General features: G+C 65.3%; 2 protein-coding genes across 2 annotated transcripts; one reads left to right on the plus strand and one right to left on the minus strand.

Moving 5' to 3' along the window:
* The first annotated feature begins 485 nt into the window (after positions 1-485).
* GPR179 (G protein-coupled receptor 179) lies at positions 486-11884 on the plus strand. The gene is made up of 11 exons (XM_063178789.1): positions 486-1318; positions 1732-1840; positions 2675-2777; positions 2951-3147; positions 3266-3334; positions 3668-3777; positions 4209-4447; positions 5009-5147; positions 5372-5477; positions 5935-6081; positions 6360-11884. Exons 1-11 carry the CDS (start codon positions 486-488, stop codon positions 11634-11636), a joined length of 7329 nt encoding a protein of 2442 aa, XP_063034859.1. The 3' UTR covers positions 11637-11884.
* A 1186-nt stretch (positions 11885-13070) lies between these two features.
* On the minus strand, positions 13071-16979 carry MRPL45 (mitochondrial ribosomal protein L45). The gene is made up of 8 exons (XM_063178803.1): positions 16923-16979; positions 16545-16740; positions 15943-16060; positions 15402-15500; positions 14927-14975; positions 14544-14693; positions 13926-14099; positions 13071-13471 (listed from the first exon to the last, which is right to left on the minus strand). Exons 1-8 carry the CDS (start codon positions 16977-16979, stop codon positions 13418-13420), a joined length of 897 nt encoding a protein of 298 aa, XP_063034873.1. The 3' UTR covers positions 13071-13417.
* Between the last annotated feature and the right edge of the window lie 3616 nt (positions 16980-20595).

The raw sequence follows: 20595 nt of genomic DNA on the forward strand, positions 1-20595 counted from the left end.
CCCCCCATTCCCACCCCATGGCCCGGAGGGGGGACGGGGCACTGCGGCATTGGATCCCGCCACCGTATGGGGACCCCGCGGGCGCCCCGTTCGCCCCGGCTGCCGAGGGGCCGCGGGGAGGGGGATACGGGCAGGAAAATTCCGGCTGCGGTTGCCATGGCTTCCCATCAGGATGCGCTTGCATCACGGCCAGCCCGAGGGGCCGGGGCGCGGGGTGCCCTCGGTGCGCGGTGCCCACGGGGCTCAGACCGGGGGGCTCCGGGCAGCGCCGCCGCCCGAGCGGGAGCGCGGGGGCGGGGGGGGGGCTCCGGGCAGCGCCAGCCGCTGAACACGGTTTGGAGCCGGTGACGTCTGCTCCGGCATCGCCGAGGGAGAAGAACGGGCGGCAGAGCGCGGGGCGGGCTCCGGGCGGCTCGGGGTCCCTGCCCGCCATGCGCCGGCCGGGGGGCGCGCCGGGGGCCGGGGGGCTCCGCTGAGCCCCGGCCATGGGGCCGCGCCGCTGGCCGCTGCTCTGGGGCTGGCGCGCCGTGCTGGTGCAGGTGGCCGTGCTCACGGCGGGGCAGCGCCCGCAGCAGAGACCCCCGGGATGGTCCCCGGCCCCCTCACCCCCGTGGGCGCCCACCGCGGAGCCGGGAGCGCCGGCGGACGGCGAGGGCTCGGCGGCGGCGCTGGCGTTCCTGCGCACGGGCGATGCCGAGCGCCTGGCCCGGGCCAACTGCAGCGGCGGTGTCGCGGCGGGGGCCGCCGGGCCCGGGCCCCCCCCGGCGCTGCGGGCAGCCCTGCGAGCCGCCCCCGAGGCGCTGGCCCACGCCGCCAACTTCCTCAACATGCTCTTCCAGACCAACGACATCCGCGAGGCCAGCGTGGCCGAGGACGTGGAGTGGTACCAGGCGCTGGTGCGCAGCCTGGCCGAGGGCCACCCGTGGGTGCGCAGGGCGGTGCTGGCCCTGGACGCCCACCCGCTGGCCCCCAAGCCGCGGCTGATGCTGCAGGCCACCAAGGGGGACGGGCAGATCCTGCTGCAGGACGTGTCCGGCGCCGCTCCCAGCCTGGGCAACCTCAGCTGGGACAACGAGTGGTTCAACGCGCTCAAGTCGCAGCGGGCGCCGGCGCTCCGCAAGCGGGTGCTCAGCAATGACCTGCGCAGCCTGGAGACCCCCAAGTGGCAGCGGGGCGACAGCTACGTGGGGGACGCGGGCCACGTGCGCTGGTCCCCGCCGTTCCTGGAGTGCCGCGAGGGCCGCTTCCTGCCCGCCTGGGCCGTCACACTCTCCTCCGCCTTCTACGGCCTCAAGCCCGACCTCAGCCCCGAGTTCAAGTAAGTGGAGCCCGGAGGGGTTCGGGGGGTGTCAGAAGGGGTGGGGGGTGCCCCGTGCGTGTGCTGGGGGCGCAGCTGGATGTGTCACCCACCCCAGGGTGTCCCCAGTGCTCTGCCCATGTCCCTCTGCGCGCGCCTGCAGGTGCGCAGGGGTTTGTACACATCCCCAGGCATGGGGGTGACTCCCTGTTCCCCCCTCGGTGTCCCCTGTGCTGCCCACCGTGCACTGCCACCCCCTGTCTCTGCTGTGCTGGTGGTGGTGAGCCGGGCTGGGACCCCTCCCGGGATTCGGGGGGTCCCTGCTGCACCCCGGTGCACGGGGAGCCAGTGGGGAGGGAAGGGTCGGCCGGGATCAGTCCCAGAGCCCACGGCCCCATTTCCCCCCCCCTGGGCTGACCCGTCCCTGGCCACAGGGGGGTCGTGCGGGTGGACGTGGAGCTGCGGGACGTGGCCATCGACCAGTGCTCCAGCGGGCCGGGCTGGTTCTCGGACACGCATCGCTGTGACCTCAACAGCACGCAGGTACCGCGCCCCGGCACCCCGCACCCCATCCTGCCCCGCCAGGAGCGGGGTACCCCGCATCCCGGCACCCCCGGAGCCCCGGCCGGGCTGCCCGTGCCCCTGTCCCTCCCTCCGGGCTGAGCTTTATCCTCTCCGGGCGATCCATCTGCTTCGCTCAGCTGCTCTCGCACCGCGGTGAGAGGTTTATTGTGCAAATCTTCCCTCCCCACCGCCAGCCGCGCCGTGTGACCCGGCTGCTCCGTGCCCGGGCACCGCGGGGACGGTGGGCACGGGGCCTGGCAGCCGGTGGCAGCAGCACCGCGGTGCCTGCAGCAGAGCCCGAGCGGTGCCCTTGCGTTTCGGGGCTGGGCACACCCGGGCAGGGCGAACCTGCAGCCCCCCAGCCTCGGGGTCCATCCAGAGCTGTCCCCAGGCGGGAAAGGCGTCGCCAGCTCCTGTTTCCTACCAGCGATGCCTTCCAGAGGGCCGGGCCCGGGGCCGGGCATCCCTCCAGGAAACAACAATGCCCAGGGAGCCGCCAGCGCGGCCGCCGGGGCAGGAGGCGGCCGGGGGGGATTAGGGAGCGCGGCCCGGGCCCAGGCTGCCGTCACGGCTGGGCAGGATTAGGGCGCTCGCTGCATTAGGTGTCCATTTAGGTTTTAGGGAGGGATTTGGGGCCAAGCTTTGGGTTTTAATTCTGAAATGTTTAACCACTGATTCCTCGCGGCTCTGGGGGAGGATGGCGTGGGGTCAGGTAGCCGTGAGCTGGGGGCTGCTGGAGCCCCTGGGGCGGGGGGATTTGGGGACAGAGGGGATGCAGGGGGTGGGGGACGTGTCTCAGGCTGTCTCCTTCAGTGTGTCCCCCAGGAGAGCCGCGGCTTCGTTCTCGGGAGGTACCTGTGCAGGTGCAAGCCGGGTTTCTACGGGACTGATGGAGTGGCCAGCGGTGCCTGGGCAGGTGGGTTGTCCCTGCTGTCCCCAGTGGCACACGGATACAGCAGTGGGGACCAGGGCTGGGCAGCTCTGGGGACACAGAGCACGTGCCCTGGTGTAGGGGGTGCCACCAGGCCCTGGGATGTGCTGATCCCACCCCAATGCCACGATCCCACCTGGCCATCGCTCTGTCCCCAGGCGTGGCAGGGACAGACGGGGGGTCCCGGCTGGGGTGCCGGCCGTGCCGCCCGGGCTGTGCCACCTGCGAGGACGACACGCCCTGCCTGATCCAGGAGGACCAGGTGCTGCGGGCAGCGGTGCTGTCGTGCCAGGCCTGCTGCATGCTGGCCATCTTCCTCAGCATGCTCGTGTCCTACCACTTCCGACGGAGCAAGGCAAGCCGTCCCCGTGTCCCCCTGCTCCGCTGCCACCCCAAACCCTGCAGGGTCGGGGATCCCCCTGCCCTGGCCCTGGCCCCTCCGAGGCCGCACCCTCACGCTGGTATCCCTGCAGAGAATCCGCACGTCGGGAATCATCCTGCTGGAGACCATCCTCTTCGGCTCCCTCCTCCTCTACTTCCCTGTGAGTCCCCAGCTGTCCCCAGGGCTGGAAAGCTCCAGGATGGGGTTTCCAGGATGGAGCTGCCCCACGCAGGGCACGGCTCCATCTAATTGTTAATTTTGCTGGCACGGTCCCTGGGGGCTGCCGTATAAACCTTCTCAGAAAACCAAATCCCTTTTCTCCCGCTGCCTGCGGGAATTAATCCCTGCCCAAATCCCCTCTCCCTCCCGCATGAGTGCAGCGGGTGCTGCAGGGTCACGGGGGAGGGTGGCACAGGGCTGGCCTGGAAAGCAGGGGGCTCCCGAGGCTGGGGCAGGTGGGCTCCAGCCCAGATCCCTCTCTCCTGTGCTCCAGGTGTTCATCCTGTACTTCAAGCCGAGCATCTTCCGCTGCATCGTCCTGCGCTGGGTGCGGATGCTCGGCTTCGCCATCGTCTACGGCACCATCACCCTCAAGCTCTACAGGTAGCTCGGACAGGGGGCTGGGGGCTCGGGACCCCCACAGCAGGAAGGGTTTGGGTCTCAGGACCCCCACAGCGGGAAGGGGTTGGGTGCTAAGGACACCCATGGTATGGAGGGCTCGGGGAGGCTGAGGGGCTTGGGACGCCCACAATGGGGAGGACTGGAGGCTCAGGGCCCACGGAGTGGGGAGGGCTTGGGATCCCCAAAATAGGATGGGTTGGGGTCCCAGTGGGATGGATTGGGGTGTCACTGGGACAGTCAGGGGTCTCACTGGGATGGTTGGGGGTCTCACTGGCGCAGTGAGGGGTCTCAGTGGGATGGGCAGGGCTCTCAGTAGGACAGTCAGGGGTCTCACTGGGATGGGCAGGGGTCTCACTGGCACAGTGAGGGGTCTCACTGGGATGGGCAGGGGTCTCACCCCGCTGCCCCGGCAGGGTGCTGAAGGTGTTCCTGTCGCGCTCGGCCCAGCGCGCTCCCTACGTGTCGAGCGGGCGGGTGCTGCGCATGCTGGCGCCCATCCTGCTGCTGGTGCTGTGGTTCCTGGCGGCCTGGACCATCGGCATGCTGGAGAACGCCCGCAAGAACATCCCGCTGGTCATCCGCGCCCAGACCAGCCGCGGCCTGCACTTCTCCATCTGCGGCCACGACTGCTGGGACTACATGATGGTCATCGGTGAGACCGGCCCCCGGCAGGGCTGGGGTCCCCCCGGCCCCCAGACCCCACCCTGGGCACGTGGGGCTTTCATTCTCTTATCCATTGAATCTTCCTGAAAGCTGCAAGGATCTGGGGTCCCCACAGACCCACAACCCCATCCCATAATTTGGGGCTTTCATTCTCTTATCCATTGAATCTTCCTGAAAGCTGCAAGGATCTGGGGTGCCCATTGGTCCCACCCCGTAACTGTGGGGCTTTCATTCCTTTGCCTGTTTAATCCTTCTAGGAAGGTGCAAGGTTCCCACAGCCCTGGGACCCCACCCCATAATTTGGGGCTTTCATTCCCTTGTCCCTTTAATTGTCCTGGAGGTTTCAAGGAGGGTTGGGGTCCCCCACCCTCCCCCTGAGCATCCCCTGGGGTTGAGTCCCAAACTTTGGGAAGGCCGTGCTGGGGGACGCTCCAGACCCGGCTGCAACCCTGCACATTCCGGGGTGAGGGTGGTGGGCAGCAGCTGAGCACCCCAAAAGCTGCCGGGGCCGGCTGTGGCCGCTCAGGGCGTGTCCTGCTCTGCCCCACAGCCGAGATGCTGTTCCTGCTGTGGGGCAGCTTCCTGTGCTACGCCACGCGCGCCGTGCCCTCGGCCTTCCACGAGCCCCGCTACATGGGCATCGCCCTGCACAATGAGCTCATGGTCTCTGCCACCTTCCACGTGGTCAGGTAGGGCCAGGGACCGAGGTTCCCACCCCTGGGGATGCTCAGGAGCCGTGCCAAGGTGGGGAGGGGTTGGGTGCTCTGGATCTGCAGAGGAAAGGGGGTTTGGGAGCTCGGGACTCCCACAGTGGGAAGGCTTTGAGCTTTGGGTGGCCAGGCAGGGGGGTTGTGGCCCTGGAGGTGGGGAGGGGCTGTGGTGGCAGCTGGCACTGCCCTCCTGGTCCCTCCAGGTTCCTGATTGTCCCCTCGCTGCACCCGGACTGGACTCTGCTGCTCTTCTTCGCTCACACCCACGGCACCATCACCATGACCCTGGCCCTGCTCTTCATCCCCAAGGTATCCCAGGGGCTGGAGCACCACGAGAGGCTCAGGGAGCTGGGAGGGGCTCAGCTGGGAGAAGAGGAAGCCCAGAGGGACCTTCTGGCTCTCCACAAGGCCCTGACAGGACCTGGGGAGGGTCGGGCTCTGCTCCCAGGGAATGGGGACAGGAGGAGAGGGAACAGCCTCAGGCTGGGCCAGGGGATGTTTGGGTTGGATATCGGGGAAATTTCTCATGGAGAGGGTGATCAGCATTGGAACGAGTGGAGTCCCCACCCCTGGAAGTGCTCCGGAAGGTGTGGATGTGGCACTGGGGACCGGGGCAAGCGGCGGCTCTGTCAGCGCTGGGGAACAGCTGGACCCGCTGACCTCAGAGAGCATTTCCAGCCCCACCATTCCATCGCTAACGCTCATCCCAGGGGCTCGGGGAGCGGGGACAGGAGCCCGCGAGTGACTCCCCCGTGTCCCCCGGCAGTTCCTGCACACGGGCTCGCCGCTGCGGGAGGAGATCACGGCCGAGGTGTACGAGGACGAGCTGGACATGCGGCGCTCGGGCTCCTGCATGAACAGCAGCATCGCGTCCGCCTGGAGCGAGCACAGTCTCGACCCCGATGACATTCGGGTGGGTGGCACACTCAGGACCTTCTTTTGACGCTAGCTGTGCAGAGTAAGAGGTGCCTTTCGCAATCTTTTCCTGACGCAAAGCAGAGGGAGGGGACGAGGGGGTGCGGGGTGACCCCACCCGGGTGGGCGAACCCGCTGCGTTCTCTGGGCAGCGCGGGGGGCTCCGGGGACACGGGGATGACCCGGGGCTCGGCGGAGCGCTCCCGGCCGCAGCCCCCGCTGTAGGCGCTCTCCTCTCTCCCTTTTCTCTGCCGCGTCCCCCCGCCCGCGGCGCAGGAGGAGCTGAAGAAGCTTTACCGACAGCTAGAGGTGCACAAGACGTGGCGGATGGCGAGCAACAACCCGCACCTGGCCAAGAAGCGCAGCTCCCGCCGCAGCCTCGCCCGCTCCATCCTGCGCCGCAGCGGCGCCGAGCTGGCCGAGAGCGCGTCCCGCCGCAGCAGCGCCGGGGAGCGGCCGGGGACCCCGTCCCGCCGCGGCTCCTCGGCCAAGCGGCTCGTGGATGCCGCCGGGCCCGGCCTGAGGATGCGGGACGAGAGCTCCCGGCGCCGCTCCTCGGCCCTGCGCAAGTCCCGCAGCTCCGAGGGGCCCCCGCGGGAGCCCCGCCGAGGGTCGCGCACCCCCAGCCCGCCCCAGGAGCCTCCGCCGGCGGCCGTGACCGACCTGGAGCAATCGGACAGCGACTCGCTGGACGCCGCCCCGCTCCTGTGCAAATCGGCCAGCGCCCAGAACCTGGCGGGGCCCTGGCAGCGCCCCCCGGGCCGCGCCCCGCCGCTGCAGAAGTCGCACAGCGCTGTCACCGGGGCGCGGGACGCGGCGCTGCTGGCCGCCCGCAGGGCCACCCGCGAGCAGTGGCACGGCGCCCGCCACCTGTCCGCGCCCGCCCCGGGGGTCGCCAGCGGCACCGCGACGCCCCCGAGCCCCGCCGAGAGGGGCCCGCACGACGGCGACGCCAAGGGACACAAGCACGTCACCTACGCGCCCGTCAAGAGCGTCAGCGTGGACAGCGCCCACCCCGGCAGGAAGGTGCGGGTGACCGTGAGGAAAACGCCCCCCGCGCCCCCCGTGCGCTACCAGAGCCTGCAGCGCTCGGGGACGCTCGGGGAGGGCGCGGAGCCGCCGCCGGTGCCCCCGGTGCAGGCGGGAGAGGCGCAGGGGACAGCGGGGCGCGGCCCGGAGCGCGCGTCCCCCCCGGCCGGGAAGGGCCGGCCGCCGGCCCCGAGCGCCAGCTCGGCGCACGTCTGTCCCTGGGAGCTGGTGCAGGACGAGATCCTGGGCAGGAAACAAAGGGCGGCCGAGGCAGCGGAGCCGGGGAGCCCCGGGGACACAGCGGCCGCCACCCCCGGGCCCAAGCCGGCCCCCACCAAGAGTTTCCGGAGTCTGGGACTCGCCATCAAAGCCCTCAACCGCTCCAGGGGGAAGAGCATCCTGAAAGGGAAGAGCGAGGGGAGCCTCAGGAAGAGGGGGAGCAGCCGGAGGGAGAGGTCCGGCCCCGCAGAGGCCTCGGCCGCGTCCCTCGGCGGGGCCAGCCCCGAGGGGAGCGGGCAGAGCCTCGAGGTCCCCGCGCTGCAGCACAACAACAACGCCGCCACCGCCGGGGAGGCCGCGGGCTGGGGGGACGGCGGGACCGGAGGAGAACGGGACAGGCTGGCCGCGGGGACAGGCCGTGGGGACAGAGCGGCAGAGGAGCCCGGCGCTGCCCGGGAGGACGCGAGCACCGCTCTGGAGCCGCCCAGCGCGGGCCGCCAAGGAGCTGAACGTGCCCCGGAGGTGGCACGGGTACAGCCCCGGGAAGGGGACCAGGCTCCGGCCGTGGATCTGGGGGAGGACGTTCCTGCGGTCACAGCGGAGGAAGGGACACTGGAGGAGCCCGAGGGGACCAGCAGGTCCTTCCAGCCCAGGGACCACCCGGAGGAGGAGCAGCCGCCCGCGAAGCCCACCCCGAGCAGCGTGCGGGGGGCGAGGCCGCCCGGAGGGCTCGGAACGCCGGCAGGAAGGGGAGCCTTGCTGCGCCAGGCCGCCATCGCGCCCCGGGAGGATGGAGGGAGCCCAGAGAGCCCGGAGAAGGCGCTGGAAGAGCGGAGCAGCCAGCCCGAGCCCGAGCGGGGCCCTGGAAGGAGCTGGAGCGGCGCCGGGAGCGCGCAGGGAGAGCTCGGTGCTGGGGGAACGCGGGGAGATGCCAGCCCCAAAGCAGGAACCGGCCGCAGTGAGGGGGATTCTCAGCGCTCTGCGGGCACGGAGAAACCACCAGGGCTGCCCAAAGAGGCCCCGAAGCAAGCGGAGGGCAGGAGGGCGGAGGTGTGCCCGTGGGAGAGCCGGGAACAGGGAAGGAGTGTCCGAGCAGAAATCTGCCCCTGGGACACAGAGGCGGCTCCGCCGGAGCAGGGATCCCCCAGATCTGGAGAAGGTGTGGAGCAGCCTGGGATGGAGCTCACAGAGAAACCCCCAGCTCTGCCCAAACCGTCACCCCAGCGGGCCGGAACCGCGGAGAAAAGAAAGGCAAACATCTGTCCCTGGGAGGTGGAGGATGAGCCGCCCCCAAAACCAGAGATCTGCCCCTGGAAAGAGGCTGCAGCTCCGTCGGGGAAGGAGAGACTGGGGCAGGACACGCGTGGCGCTCCCAAAGGGGAAGAAAAAGTGGGATCCACAGCACCAGAAAAGGGAAAGTATCCCCCAGCCAAATCCCTGCCCAAATCTCCTTCAGGGAGACCCCAGAGCACGGAGAAGGCAGAGATCTGTCCTTGGGAGACTCAGGGCTCTAAATCCAGTGACAAAGCTGAGATCTGTCCCTGGGAGGTGGCTGAGCCTCAGCTGGAGAAAGGAACAGCCCCAAGTAAGGAGAAACTCCCATCAAGAGAAGCCTCCAGAGCTGTGGAGAAGGGGAGCCAAGACCGAGAGTCCGTCTGTCCATGGGAGTGCCTGGACACGGAGCAGCCCCAGGCCAAACCCCAGACTGGGAGCTCAGCACTGCCCAGAGCAGCCCCAGGGAAATCCCAGAGCTCGGAGAAGGCAGAGATCTGTCCTTGGGAGAGTCAGGACGTTGAATCCAGCAGCAAAGCTGAGATCTGTCCCTGGGAGGTGGCTGATCAACCCTCGGGTAAAGAGAAACCCAGACAGGACAAAGAGGATCCATCCAGGGTGAGCAGAAGCCCTTCCACAAGTCGAGGACTCCTGAAGGAAGTGGGAGCTTCCTTCACTTCTGGAAAGAAGGACCGAGAGTCCATCTGTCCATGGGAGAGCCCAGACACGGAGCAGCCACCGGCCAAACCCCAATCTGGGAGCTCAGCACTGCCCAAAGCACCTTCAGGGAAATCCCAGAGCTCGGAGATTTGTCCCTGGGAGAGTCAGGACCTCAAATCCAGTGACAAAGCTGAAATCTGTCCCTGGGAGAGTCAGGACCTCAAATCCAGCGACAAAGCTGAAATCTGTCCCTGGGAGGTGGCTGAGCCTCAGCTGGAGAAAGGAATAGTCTCAAGTAAGGACAAACTCCCAAGAAAAGAGGAGACCAAAGCTCTGGAGAAAGGAAGCAGAGACAGAGAGTCCATCTGTCCTTGGGAGAGTCCGGACACGGAGCAGCCTCTGGTCAAGCCCCAGACTGGGAGCTCAGCACTGCCCAAATCTCCTTCAGGGAAATCCCAGAGCTCAGACAAGGCAGAGATCTGTCCCTGGGAGTCTCAGGACATTGAATCCAGCAGCAAAGCCGAGATCTGTCCCTGGGAAGCAGCTGAACCTCCCTCCCAGCAGCCAAATGCACAGCAGGGCCCTGCTGCGGGCCCCAAGGGGGACAAGCGCATCACGCGCCAGGCAGCGCTGGCCAGCCCCGAGAGATCCCTGGGCAGCAGGGACAGAGCGTCCGTCTGTCCCTGGGAGAGCCCGCACACAGGACAGCCTCTGGGGAAGCCCCAGAGCTCAGCACTGCCCAAAGCAGCCCCAGGGAAATCCCAGAGCTCGGAGAAGGCAGAGATCTGTCCTTGGGAGACTGAATCCAGCAGCAAAGCTGAGATCTGTCCCTGGGAGTCTCAGGACTCTAAATCCAGTGACAAAGCTGAGATCTGTCCCTGGGAGCTGGCTGAGCCTCAGCTGGAGAAGGGAACAGTCCCAGGTAAGGAGAAACTCCCAAGAAAAGGGGAGACCAAAGCTCTGGAGAAGGGGAGCAGAGAGAGGGAATCGATCTGTCCCTGGGAGTCTCAGGACTCTAAATCCAATGACAAAGCCAAAATCTGTCCCTGGGAGGTGGCTGAGCCTCAGCTGGAGAAGGGAACAGCCCCAGGAAAGGAGAAACTCCCGGGAAAAGAAGCCTCTAAAGTTCTGGAGAAGGGGAGCAGAGACCGAGAGTCCATCTGTCCTTGGGAGAGCCTGGACACGGAGCAGCCCCAGACCAAACCCCAGACTGGGAGCTCAGCACTGCCCAAAGCAGCCCCAGGGAAATCCCAGAGCTGGGAGAAGGCAGAGATCTGTCCTTGGGAGACTCAGGATGTTGAATCCAGCAGCAAAGCTGAGATCTGTCCCTGGGAAGTGGCTGAGCCTCAGCTGGAGAAGGGAACAGGCCAAAGTAAGGGTAAACTCCCAGGAAGAGAAACCAAAGCTCTGGAGAAGGGGAGCAGAGAGAGGGAATCGATCTGTCCCTGGGAGTCTCAGGGCTCTAAATCCAGTGACAAAGCCGAAATCTGTCCCTGGGAGGTGGCTGAGCCCCAGGAGAAAGGAACTGGCCCAGGTAAGAAGCTCCCACCAAGAGAAGCCTCCAAAGCTGTGGAGAAGGGGAGCCAAGACCGAGAGTCCATCTGTCCTTGGGAGAGCCTGGACACGGAGCAGCCCCAGGCCAAACCCCAGACTGGGAGCTCAGCACTGCCCAGAGCAGCCCCAGGGAAATCCCAGAGCTCAGAGAAGGCAGAGATCTGTCCCTGGGAGAGTCAGGACATTGAATCCAGCAGCAAAGCTGAGATCTGTCCCTGGGAGGTGGCTGAGCCCCAGGAAAAAGGAACTGGCCCAGGTAAGAAGCTCCCACCAAGAGAAGCCTCCAGAGCTGTGGAGAAGAGCAGCAGAGACCGAGAGCCCATCTGTCCATGGGAGAGCCCGGACACCGAGGAGCTGGCCCTGAAATCTGCAGTGGGGAAGGAGCCACCCAAGAAATCCGACAGCACGGAGAGCAGCAAAGCTGAGCTCTGCCCCTGGGAAGCAGCAGAGCCCCTTGGGTCGGAGGAGGCAATCTCCCAGGCAGGTGCGCAGCCCCAGGCAGCCCAGAGAGGCTCCCCGGCAGGGAGGGGACAGCCGGGAGCCGGCGCTGTGTCTCCAGCCCTGCTGGGGAGATCCGGGGGCAGAGCCCCGGGGCAGGCCGGGCACAAGCCCCTGCGCCGGCTCCTGCCCGGCCCGCAGCGCCCGGGGGCGGGCAGCAGCTCCAGCCCCGGCGCTGGCCCGGCCCAGGCTTGTCCTGGGGAGGCTCCGGCAGCACCGGCCGAGCCCGGCTTGGGCACGGGGAAAAGCTCGGAGGTGTGTCCGTGGGAGGAGGAGGAGAGCACGGAGCCCTCCAGAGCCCGGGATGGGGGCGGGCTGTGAGGGGCTCCATCCACCCGTGGATCCATCCCTCCACTCATCCATCCATCCACGGATCCATGCATCCATCCACGGACCCATGCCTCTGTCCTTTCTCTCTATCCATCCACCCCTGGATCCATCCTGATCCCCCCTGCCCAGCCCCGGAGTTGGACCGGGGGGGCCCTGGAGGTGTGAGGCTGAAGGTCCTGGTTGTGTAATTTTGTGTAAATACAGGAAATAAACTGAATTATCTACGGAGTGTGCTCAGACAGAGGCTCACTGTGAGGTGGGGAAGAGCTGTGAAGGGGCTGGAGAGGAAACCCAGCAGTGCAGGGGTTGGGTGGCAGAGGCTGGAGAGGGGCTGGCTGGAAGGAAAGGCCATTCTCCCAAAAAATCCACATTCCACCCAAAAAAAAAAAACCCTTTTAATTCAGAGTCAGGGCTGGGGAACCCCAGAGAACCCCAGGTTTGGAGGGAAGGGACCTTAAATCCCACGCAGGGACACCTCCCACTGTCCTTGGGCACTGCCGGGGATGCCACAGCCCCTCAGGGAGGAATTCCTCCCCAGCATTCCATCCCTCCTGCCCTCTGGCAGAGGGCGCCCATTCCCTGTGTCCTGTCCCCTCATCCCTCTCTCCACCTTCCCTGCAGCGCCCTCAGGGAATCCTCAGTGAGGTCACCCCAAAAACCCCCTTTTCCTGAACAATCCCAATCCTCCCTCTCCTCCCTCAGGAATAATTCCATCCCCTCCTGCCCTGAGGTGCACGGAGGGATCTGAGCTCCACACTCAGCTCCTGAGCCAGGCAGGGGCTCCGTGGAGAAGATTTTGTTTTTCAGGAGCAGAGGGATTGTGACACCCCTGTGACACCCCCAAGGACATGGCAGGGATTCCTCTGCTGGCTGCTCTCCCAGCACAGCACAAAGGGGAGGCCCTGCCCTCCCAAAAGGAACCCCGAGGAGCCAACGGGAGCCACAGCTCCTCTTTCACAGCTCTGCAAAATCCCTCTCGAGGAAGAAACAAAAATCCCCTGAACTCTCCCACGCTCTGCAAGAGGCTGAGTGAAAAAGCAGGGCCAGAAGGAGAAAAGGGTTTGTTTTGGGTGAGCAGGGAGGGCTTTGCTCTGTGAGTGAGGAGAACTGGCTGAGCAGAGCACAAAGAGAGGAGACTCACAGAGGAGGAAGAATAAAATGTGTTTTCCCAGCCAGGCAAAGCAGGGACAGCTGCAAATGTCCCTGTGTCCACAGGATGGTGCCACTCCCTCAGTGACAGCACCAGCTCTGCGCCAACCCCAGCCCTTGTGAGGAAACTGAAATTAAACCCAATTATCAGCTGTGCTGCAGCTCCTCTGGGAAACACCAACGGCAGCACCCCCTCCTCGCACAACTTGATTTAAATTTTCCTGGTTTCTGTTAAAAGATAGGAGTTTGGGAATCAGCAGAGAAAGAGAAAAACGGTGCCAAAGCCACTGGTGAAGCTTTAATGACTGAGCAGCAGCTCTGTGACCCCTGCCATGGGGGTGACAAACATTCCCAGGGCTCTCCCATGGAATTCAGGACAGAGGGTGGCTGGGGATGCTCCCAAGGCTCCTCATCCTCGTGGGAACCCAGCGAGGGCGAGGCTGCAGCACACGGAGTGTGGGACAGAGCCAAGCTCCTCCCGCAGCTCATCCAGATCCTGCTCCCAGCCCCTCTAAGGACAAATCTGGGGTGGCGGGAGCACATTGCTGAGGGCACAGCCACATCCAACACATTCCCAGTCTTCCCTGCTGGCCTGTTTGTCCCTGTCCACATTCCAGAACTTTCTACTTTGCTGTTTCATGCTCCTGTGAGGGATCCGGGGCTGGAATCATCACGGTCTGCAAAAGCAAGGGACAAAAATCAGCAAGAAAAGGGGAGCAGAGGATTCTGGAGGGGGACAAAAGGGGTTCAGAGGGAGGCAGGAGGAGGGAATGGGATGGGAAGCCTCGAATTATACTGGAATCCTCCCCTCCTTCTTCCCCAAGATCTGTTTGTAGTAACACAGGGAGGCAGAGACACTTATGGAGGTCGGGCACAGGGGGAAATAATTCCCAAAATTATCCCAGACTGTCCTCAGCCATTCCAGGCCCTCAACCTCCTAATTCCAGCTCCCAGGTGCTGCAGGGAACAATTCCATGGACCTTCCAAACAGCTCTGTCCATGGATGAACCCCCCCACCTTTCTTTCCCAGGCAGCTCAGCCTTGTCCAGAATGATCCCCAGGGATCTGCATTTTCCCCCCTGGGATTTGCATTTTTCCCCCAGGGATCTGCATTTTCCAGCCTTTTCCCACCTTAATGATGGGATCCTTGGGTGGGGCCCACTCTGGGACGATCTTGCCGTGCATCCTCCAGGTTCCATAGGGGTTCACCAGGTACCTCTCAAACACAACGTACTCCAGAACATCCTTGGGGATCTCCTCCCCGCCGTACATCAGCCGCCCAAAGCGGTCATAGATGGCCAAAATCTGCCAAGAGATCCAAAAAATAACCCCAGGATGGATGGGGGTTGGAGTGACCTGGGAAAATGGGAGGTGTCCCTGCCCATGGGATGGGATTTAAGGGATTTCAACCCAAAAAAAGGCTGGAATCTCTGTGCTGGGCTGGCAGCAGGTTGGGGTTGGTAAGGGAAGATGGAGGGAGGGATTTTCCTAGGAGGAAAGGCTGGGAAAATGGGGATTGCTCATCCTGGAGAAGGCTCCTGGGTGACCTATGTGACCCCCCAGAAAAACCTGGGAAAATTGAGACTGTCCATGCTGGAGAAGGCTCCTGTGTGACCCAAGTGACCTTTCATGAAGAGCTGGTAACTCTGGGCCTGTCCCTCCCGGAGAAGGCCCCTGTGTGACCCGGGGCAGCAGGGGCGTCCCTGCCCTGGCCTGGGTGGGATGGCAGCCCCCTCAGCCGGGGCTCACCTGGCGGCTGTGCATCCTCACTGTCACCTGCCCGTAGAGGTTGCCGCGGTTCAGGATGCCCTCGCAGCGCACGTGCACCACCCTGGGGGGCTCCAGGGACTCCAGGAACCGCCAGCGGATGGTTTTGTACCTGTTCCCTCGCACCATGTCCTGCCAGGACAGGAGAGACCGGCTCGGAATTAATGACATTATTAACGATTTGTTCGCTCCTGACAGTGAAAATCAGCTCCAGCTCTGCTGGTTCTTTCTGGGCACCGGAACAGCCACGACCCCACACCTGGGAGGGATTGTTGGGATTGTGCTGTGCAGGGCCAGGGCTGGGTTGCTGATCCTGGGGGGTCCCTTCCATCCACCTGAGACACCCCAAAATTCCAGGCACTTACGGGGTAGCAGCGCTCCGTCACCAGGGAGTGAAGCTTCTGCTTGTTAAAGCTGCAGAGGAAACACTCTGGTCAATTCAGCACAGGAAAGGAGGTTCCTCAAAAATCCCTGCTTTCCTCTCAAATCCCTGTTTTCCCCTCACAAATCCCACCTTTCCTCCCACACAAATTCCTGCTTTCCCCCCACACAAATTCCCTTAAATTCTCCCCCTACAAATTCCTCCTTTCTCCTCCAACTCCTTAAATTCTTCCCACACAAATTCCTGCAATTCTCCCCGAAAATTCCAGCTTTCCCCCCCCCACAAATCCCACCTTTCCTCCCACACAAATTCCGCCTTTCCCTCCCCACATTCCTACTTTCCCCCCACACAAATTCTTGCATTTCCCACACAAATCCCGCCTTTTCCCCCCCCCACACAAATTCCACTACATTTTCCCCACAAATTCCAGCTCCCCATGGGTCAGGGAAGGGCTTTACTTTGCCAGGGAGTTGTGGGCCTCAATAAATATCTCCTGGGCTTTCTCAGGGAAGGTTTTGGTGCTGAAATCCGGGTCGTGATCCTTGATCTTCCGCAGGCTGGGAAAGAAAAAAATTAAGGGAGGAACAGAATTGGAGCCGTCCTGGATATTTGGATCCTACAGGATTCAATCCCAGCTTTTACCAGCTCAGAATCCGAGATCCCCCACTAAGACAAAACCTTCAGGTGGTCACGAAAGAGCCAAATCTAAAGAATCCCAAAAACATTGGGAGTGCACAGCGTGGCTGCTCCCAGCAGGAGAGGGGAAGGGGAAACAACAACGAAAATGGGGAAAACGAGGAGGAAACAGCCCCTTAATCCAAAAAATCATGCAGAGATCCCTCAGCCCCCCCACAGAGGGGGTTTGGTGGGGGTTGAGAGGACGTGGGGGGACTTGGGGGGTCCTGGGTGGTAACTGGGGAGGACGATCTCCCATGGACAGACCCAGGACAGGCCAAGCAGCAGGGTAATTACGCTAATTAGCTAATGAGGGGTACGTACGCCAGCTGGGAGCCCGCTGTCTGCCTCAGCTTCTGCATCTGCTGCTTCACCCCGTCCTTGGACAGCGAGGTCAGGCGGGCATCGCCCTCGGGAGGGACGTAGGGATCCATGATCTCAGCTGGGGTGGGAAAAGCAGCTCAGGGTGAGGCTCAGAGCCCAGGGAATGAACAAGGGAAATGGGAGAATTTCTGAGAAAATCCCTGGATAAAGCTCATACACAGGTTCTGCTCTCTGCTGTTCCCTCACAGCCCAGGGAAGAGGGGAAATAGCTTCAAAATGAAGTTTAGAGGGGATTTTGGGAAGGAATTCCTCGCTGAGAGGGAGAGAAGGGGCTGGGATGGAATTCCCAGAGAAGCTGCCCCTGGATCCCTGGAACAGTCCCAGGAGCAATGTGGGACAGAGGGAGGTGTCCCTGCCCATGGCAGGGGAGGCACTGGAGGGCCTTTCCCCTGGGATTCCAGGATTCAAGGGAAAGGCACCAACAGCTTTGGAGATCAGGCAGGGAGGCCTCTCCTCGGGCCAGAGGGAACAGTGGGGAAGGAATTCCGCCCGGTTCTCTGTCACATCACCCGGGCCAGGCCGAGCGCGCCGCGCTGCCGTACCCGTGCAGGCCAGGAAGAAGGTGCGCTCCACGCGCTCGTCCGGGAAAACCGGCGCCGCGCACCGGAGCCGCCGCTCCCGCTCCTCAGGGCTCAGCTCCCGGGCCCACTCGGGCAGCCGCGGGCCCTTCCTCCTGCTCCTCACCGGCACAAGCACGCAGGGCGGCAGCGCCCCGGGACGGAGCAGGGACTCGGCGGCCTGAGGGGAGGCAAAGGCAGAGCCCGAGTGAGCCCAGCAGCGCCAGGCCTGAATTGATTTCCCCTCTCGCCCCGCGCGCGCCACGGCCCCCGGCGCTTTCCCTGACCCTCAGCGCCCACCCCGCTCCTCCCGCGGCCCCACAGCCGCTCCGCAGCGCCCTCAGGCCGCTCTCCCGGCCTCACCTTCCAGCCGAGCCGCGGGGCCCTGCGGCCCAGCCCCGCCGCCATGGCGGCCGCCATCTTTACCCCGCCGCGGGGGATGGCGGGAACGGGGAGGGCGGGGCCGCGCGCGGAGGGAGGGGAATGTGTGGGCGGGGCCGCGCGGGGCGCGCGCGCGCGCGCGGAAGGGGCGTGGCCGGCGCGAGCCCGCGCCGCGCCCGCGAGTGGAAAATTCCATCGGCTGCGGAGGCCGGGGAGGGGCGGGGCCAGCGCGGGGGGCTCCGCCCACCCCCCGAGCGCGCGGAGGGGGGACCCCCGTGCGTGGTGCAGTGCGGGGGGCGGGGGGGCTGGCACTGCCCCCATCCCCCACACGGGTCACGTGCGACACGCGGGACCCCCACCCTGCCCCATGCGGGGGATGCTGCGGGTGTCGGAGCCCCCCCTCCGGATCTGTAGTGATCCCCCCCATGGACCTGCAGAGACCCCCCTCGTAACCCGCAGGGCACTCCCGGACACGCAAAGCCCCCCCAGGCCTGCAGAGCCATCCCCGGACCCCCAGATTTGCACCCCCAGACCCGCAGCGCCCCTCTGAGCACGCCCCCCCCGCTGCACAGATCCGCATAGCCCCTCCCCCGGGCACGCAGGACCCCCTTCCGGATTTCTAGAGCCCCCCGGACCCGCAGAACCCCCCCAGGTTGCTGCACCCCCAGCAGCTCCGTGGGGTTTGTGCGATGCTTTTGGGGTTTCCCATCGCAGCAGCCCCTGACGCTGGCGGGGAGGGGGGGATATCGAGGGCAGGGGTCCCTCCGCATATCCCGGGGACAATCCAGGATGCGGCACCCCCGCCCTAAAACGCGAACCGGCTCATCCCAAGCCCTTTTCCCTCGAAACCCCATCCCGGGAGCCGCCGGGACGCCCTGGGGATGGATGCTCATCACCCGCCCACGCCCGCGGGGCTCGGCCCGGCAGCCAAAGGCGAGCCCGGCCGGGGGTGCGAAGCCCGGGGGGCCCCTCGGGGGCGGGGGGCTCTCCGGGAGGCTCCGGCCGCGCTCGCCGCGCCTGGCCCCGCTCCCAGTTTGCTTTGGGGACTGTTGATCTTGGCTGCGAGGCCGCGTTGCTCCATCGGACAGCTGGTTAATGTGTAGTGACGGCTCCGCCGTGCCCGAGACCGTTGATCCCGGCCCGCGCCCTTATCTGAGCCGGGACGAGCCGGGAGCGGCCGTGCGGGGCTGGGCCGGGGGCGCGGGGGCAGCCGGGTCCCCCTGGCTGGGGGGATCGCGATGCAGCCCGCCGGCACCTCCCAAAATCCCAAAATCCGGCGTGATGCTCACTGGGGCGTGCGGGGGCAAAGCCAGCAGAGAGCGCTTCCCGCAGCACCCCCGGTGGGGAACAGCGGAGCGCTCTGCAAAGCCGGGATGAAGCCCCGGGGCTGCGGGGCCGGTCCTGGAGCAGCCGGGGCTGAGTCACCGGCCCCGAGCCCCGCGGCCCCGACGCTTTCCCACGGCTCCCGACTGGCGGGGCTGGATCCTCCCAGCCCGGCTGGCTCCCCGGATGCCCGGGATGCCATCCCGGCCGGTTTCACCGCCGTGGGCAGCGCTGGGGGGCTCTGGAACCCCTCTGGAGCGGCGTCCTTGCCCGTGGGGGGCTCGGCCAGGGAGCATCCCTGAGGAAATTTGGGATGGGGCCGTGGAGATGGCACTGGATGATGCCCCCGTCCCGCCTGTGCTCTCCTCCTTGCAAAACCACCGCGTGGGGATTTGTGCCGTGGGAGAGCGGGATCAGGGCTGGGATCAGGGCTCGGCACCCGCCCCGAGCTGTCCCCGCCAGCTCCAGGCAGGGGCTGGGCCACGTTTGCCTCCATCCTTGTGCAACCTGTCCCGGCTGCCCGGCAGGGAGGCGGCAGGGGACGGGCAGAGCCGCACGCACGCTCGGAGAGGGGGAAACCGGGGGAAATCGCCTCCCAACCCCCGGAATGACCCGCGGAGCAGGAGGCCCCGGAGCTGGGAGCGTGGCTGTCCCCGTGCTCCCGAATACCAGAGATTCCAGCCCTAAGCCGGCGGCCCAGACCTGCGAGGCAGGATTAGCCGGTGCCCTCCGGCTGCTCCCGCTGCCGGCAGCAGCGCCGAAAACTCCGGCGAGAGAGAGGGAAGAAAAGAAAAGCCTCCCCTGGGAATTTAATATTTTTCCTTTATTCCCCCTTTTTGAAATTTTTTTTTCTCCCTTGTTTTTCCTAATTAGAAAGGAGCACTGACAGCGGTTGGTGGCTCTGGGCTAATTACAGCTCCTGGCTTCCACCCCGTCCGTTTGTCCCCGGGCCCTCCGCAGTCTGGCACTACAGGAGAGCCCGGTTTGGTCGGGACACGGCGGAGGAGGCGGCTTCCCCCCGGCTGTCTCCGCGGAGCCTCGCTCTTTTTCTCTCTTTCTTCCTTTTTTTTTTTTTTTTTTTTTTTTTTCCTGGATTCTTGCTGACAGCAGCATCTGTCACCTCCCAGCATCTCCCGTGCGGGGCAGCACCCGCGGAAAGCGCCCGGAGCGCTTTGCCAAGCACCAGCCCCGCGGCCCCCGCGCCCCTCCGGCGGGCCAGGAGGGCACCCGGTGACCCCGCGGCCACCGGGGATGGGATTAAAGCTCAGAGGAGACAATCCCCTCCGCTGCCCTCCCGCGCAGCCGGGCCGCCCTGCTCCAGGAATAGTTTTATCCCGGCCCTGACCTTGCCGCGGCTCTGCCAGGGACAGTCACCCGCGCTGCCAGCACCGAGGCCGGGCGGGAGGGGACGGGATTTTGCCCCGGCCAGGTCCCGCAGCCCGGCCGGGGCACAGCCGGGCTCCTCCTGCCGCGGCGGCCCCGGGGTGTCCCCGGCGCGGCACGGCCGGGCTCGGTCCGGTTCCGTCCATCCCGGCTGCCAACCCCGCACGGAGCCTCCCCGCCGAGCCGCGGGGCGCAGCCCTTCCCTCGCGGCGGGGCAGACGCGGCTTTCCGCCCAGAGCCCCGCCTGGATCCCATCACACCCCGAACCGGTCCCTGGCGCGGCTCCCAGCGCCGCTGTCCCCCCGTGTCCCCCGCGCGTGTCCCGCGGGGCTCCGCGCCCCGCCGCGCTGCGAGCTGGCACGGTGCAGCGGGGCGGCAGCGGCCCGAACCCCCCGCCCCGCGCGGCTCCAGCTGCTTCCAGCTGCTTCCAGCTGTTCCCTTGTCTCCCTTTCCCTCCCCGGGGCTCTGCAGCACAATGCGGCCCCGCGGCAGCCCCGGATGAACCCGGGCTCGGCAGCGCTGGGTTTCTGTAACCATGTGCTGAGAGCTGTCTGTACTTTCTCCCTGCCCCAGTTCGTGCCGCCGGCTCCTCCAGGTCTCAGTGAATCCCCGTTCCCTCCCTCGAACCCTTGTCGCCTCTTGAACCCCTTCTCTCCACCTCGAATCCTATTCCCTTCCCCAAATCCCATCTCTCTCTCCTGAGTTCCTGCTCCTTCCCTCAAATCCCTGCTCCCCCCTGCCTGGAATCTCTACTCCACTCCTCAAATCCCTTTTCCTTCCCAAATCCCCGTTCCCTCCTCGAATCCAGGTCCCCTCCCCAGATCTCTGCTCGCTCTCTCCACTCCCTGCTCGCTCTCTCCCTGGCTCAGCACTAACTTATCTTTTTTAAACAGCAAAGTATCACTTTAAACAAAAGTAAATCTCGTTGGGGAAGGAATAGTGAGAAATA

This window comes from Melospiza melodia, chromosome 30, assembly GCF_035770615.1.
Source record: "Melospiza melodia melodia isolate bMelMel2 chromosome 30, bMelMel2.pri, whole genome shotgun sequence".
In the NCBI taxonomy this organism is placed as follows: Eukaryota; Metazoa; Chordata; class Aves; order Passeriformes; family Passerellidae; genus Melospiza; species Melospiza melodia.

Excerpts from the sequence above, each read along its gene's own strand:
- GPR179 (XM_063178789.1), top strand. The coding sequence starts at position 486 with ATGGGGCCGCGCCGCTGGCCGCTGCTCTGGGGCTGGCGCGCCGTGCTG. Across the intron at positions 1,319-1,731 it reads GACCTCAGCCCCGAGTTCAA|GGGGGTCGTGCGGGTGGACG; the intron begins GTAAGTGGAGCC and ends CCCTGGCCACAG. Across the intron at positions 3,335-3,667 it reads CCCTCCTCCTCTACTTCCCT|GTGTTCATCCTGTACTTCAA; the intron begins GTGAGTCCCCAG and ends CCTGTGCTCCAG.
- MRPL45 (XM_063178803.1), bottom strand. The coding sequence starts at position 16,979 with ATGGCGGCCGCCATGGCGGCGGGGCTGGGCCGCAGGGCCCCGCGGCTC. Across the intron at positions 16,741-16,922 it reads CCCCGCGGCTCGGCTGGAAG|GCCGCCGAGTCCCTGCTCCG; the intron begins GTGAGGCCGGGA and ends GCCTCCCCTCAG. Across the intron at positions 16,061-16,544 it reads CTTCTTCCTGGCCTGCACGG|CTGAGATCATGGATCCCTAC; the intron begins GTACGGCAGCGC and ends TTCCCACCCCAG.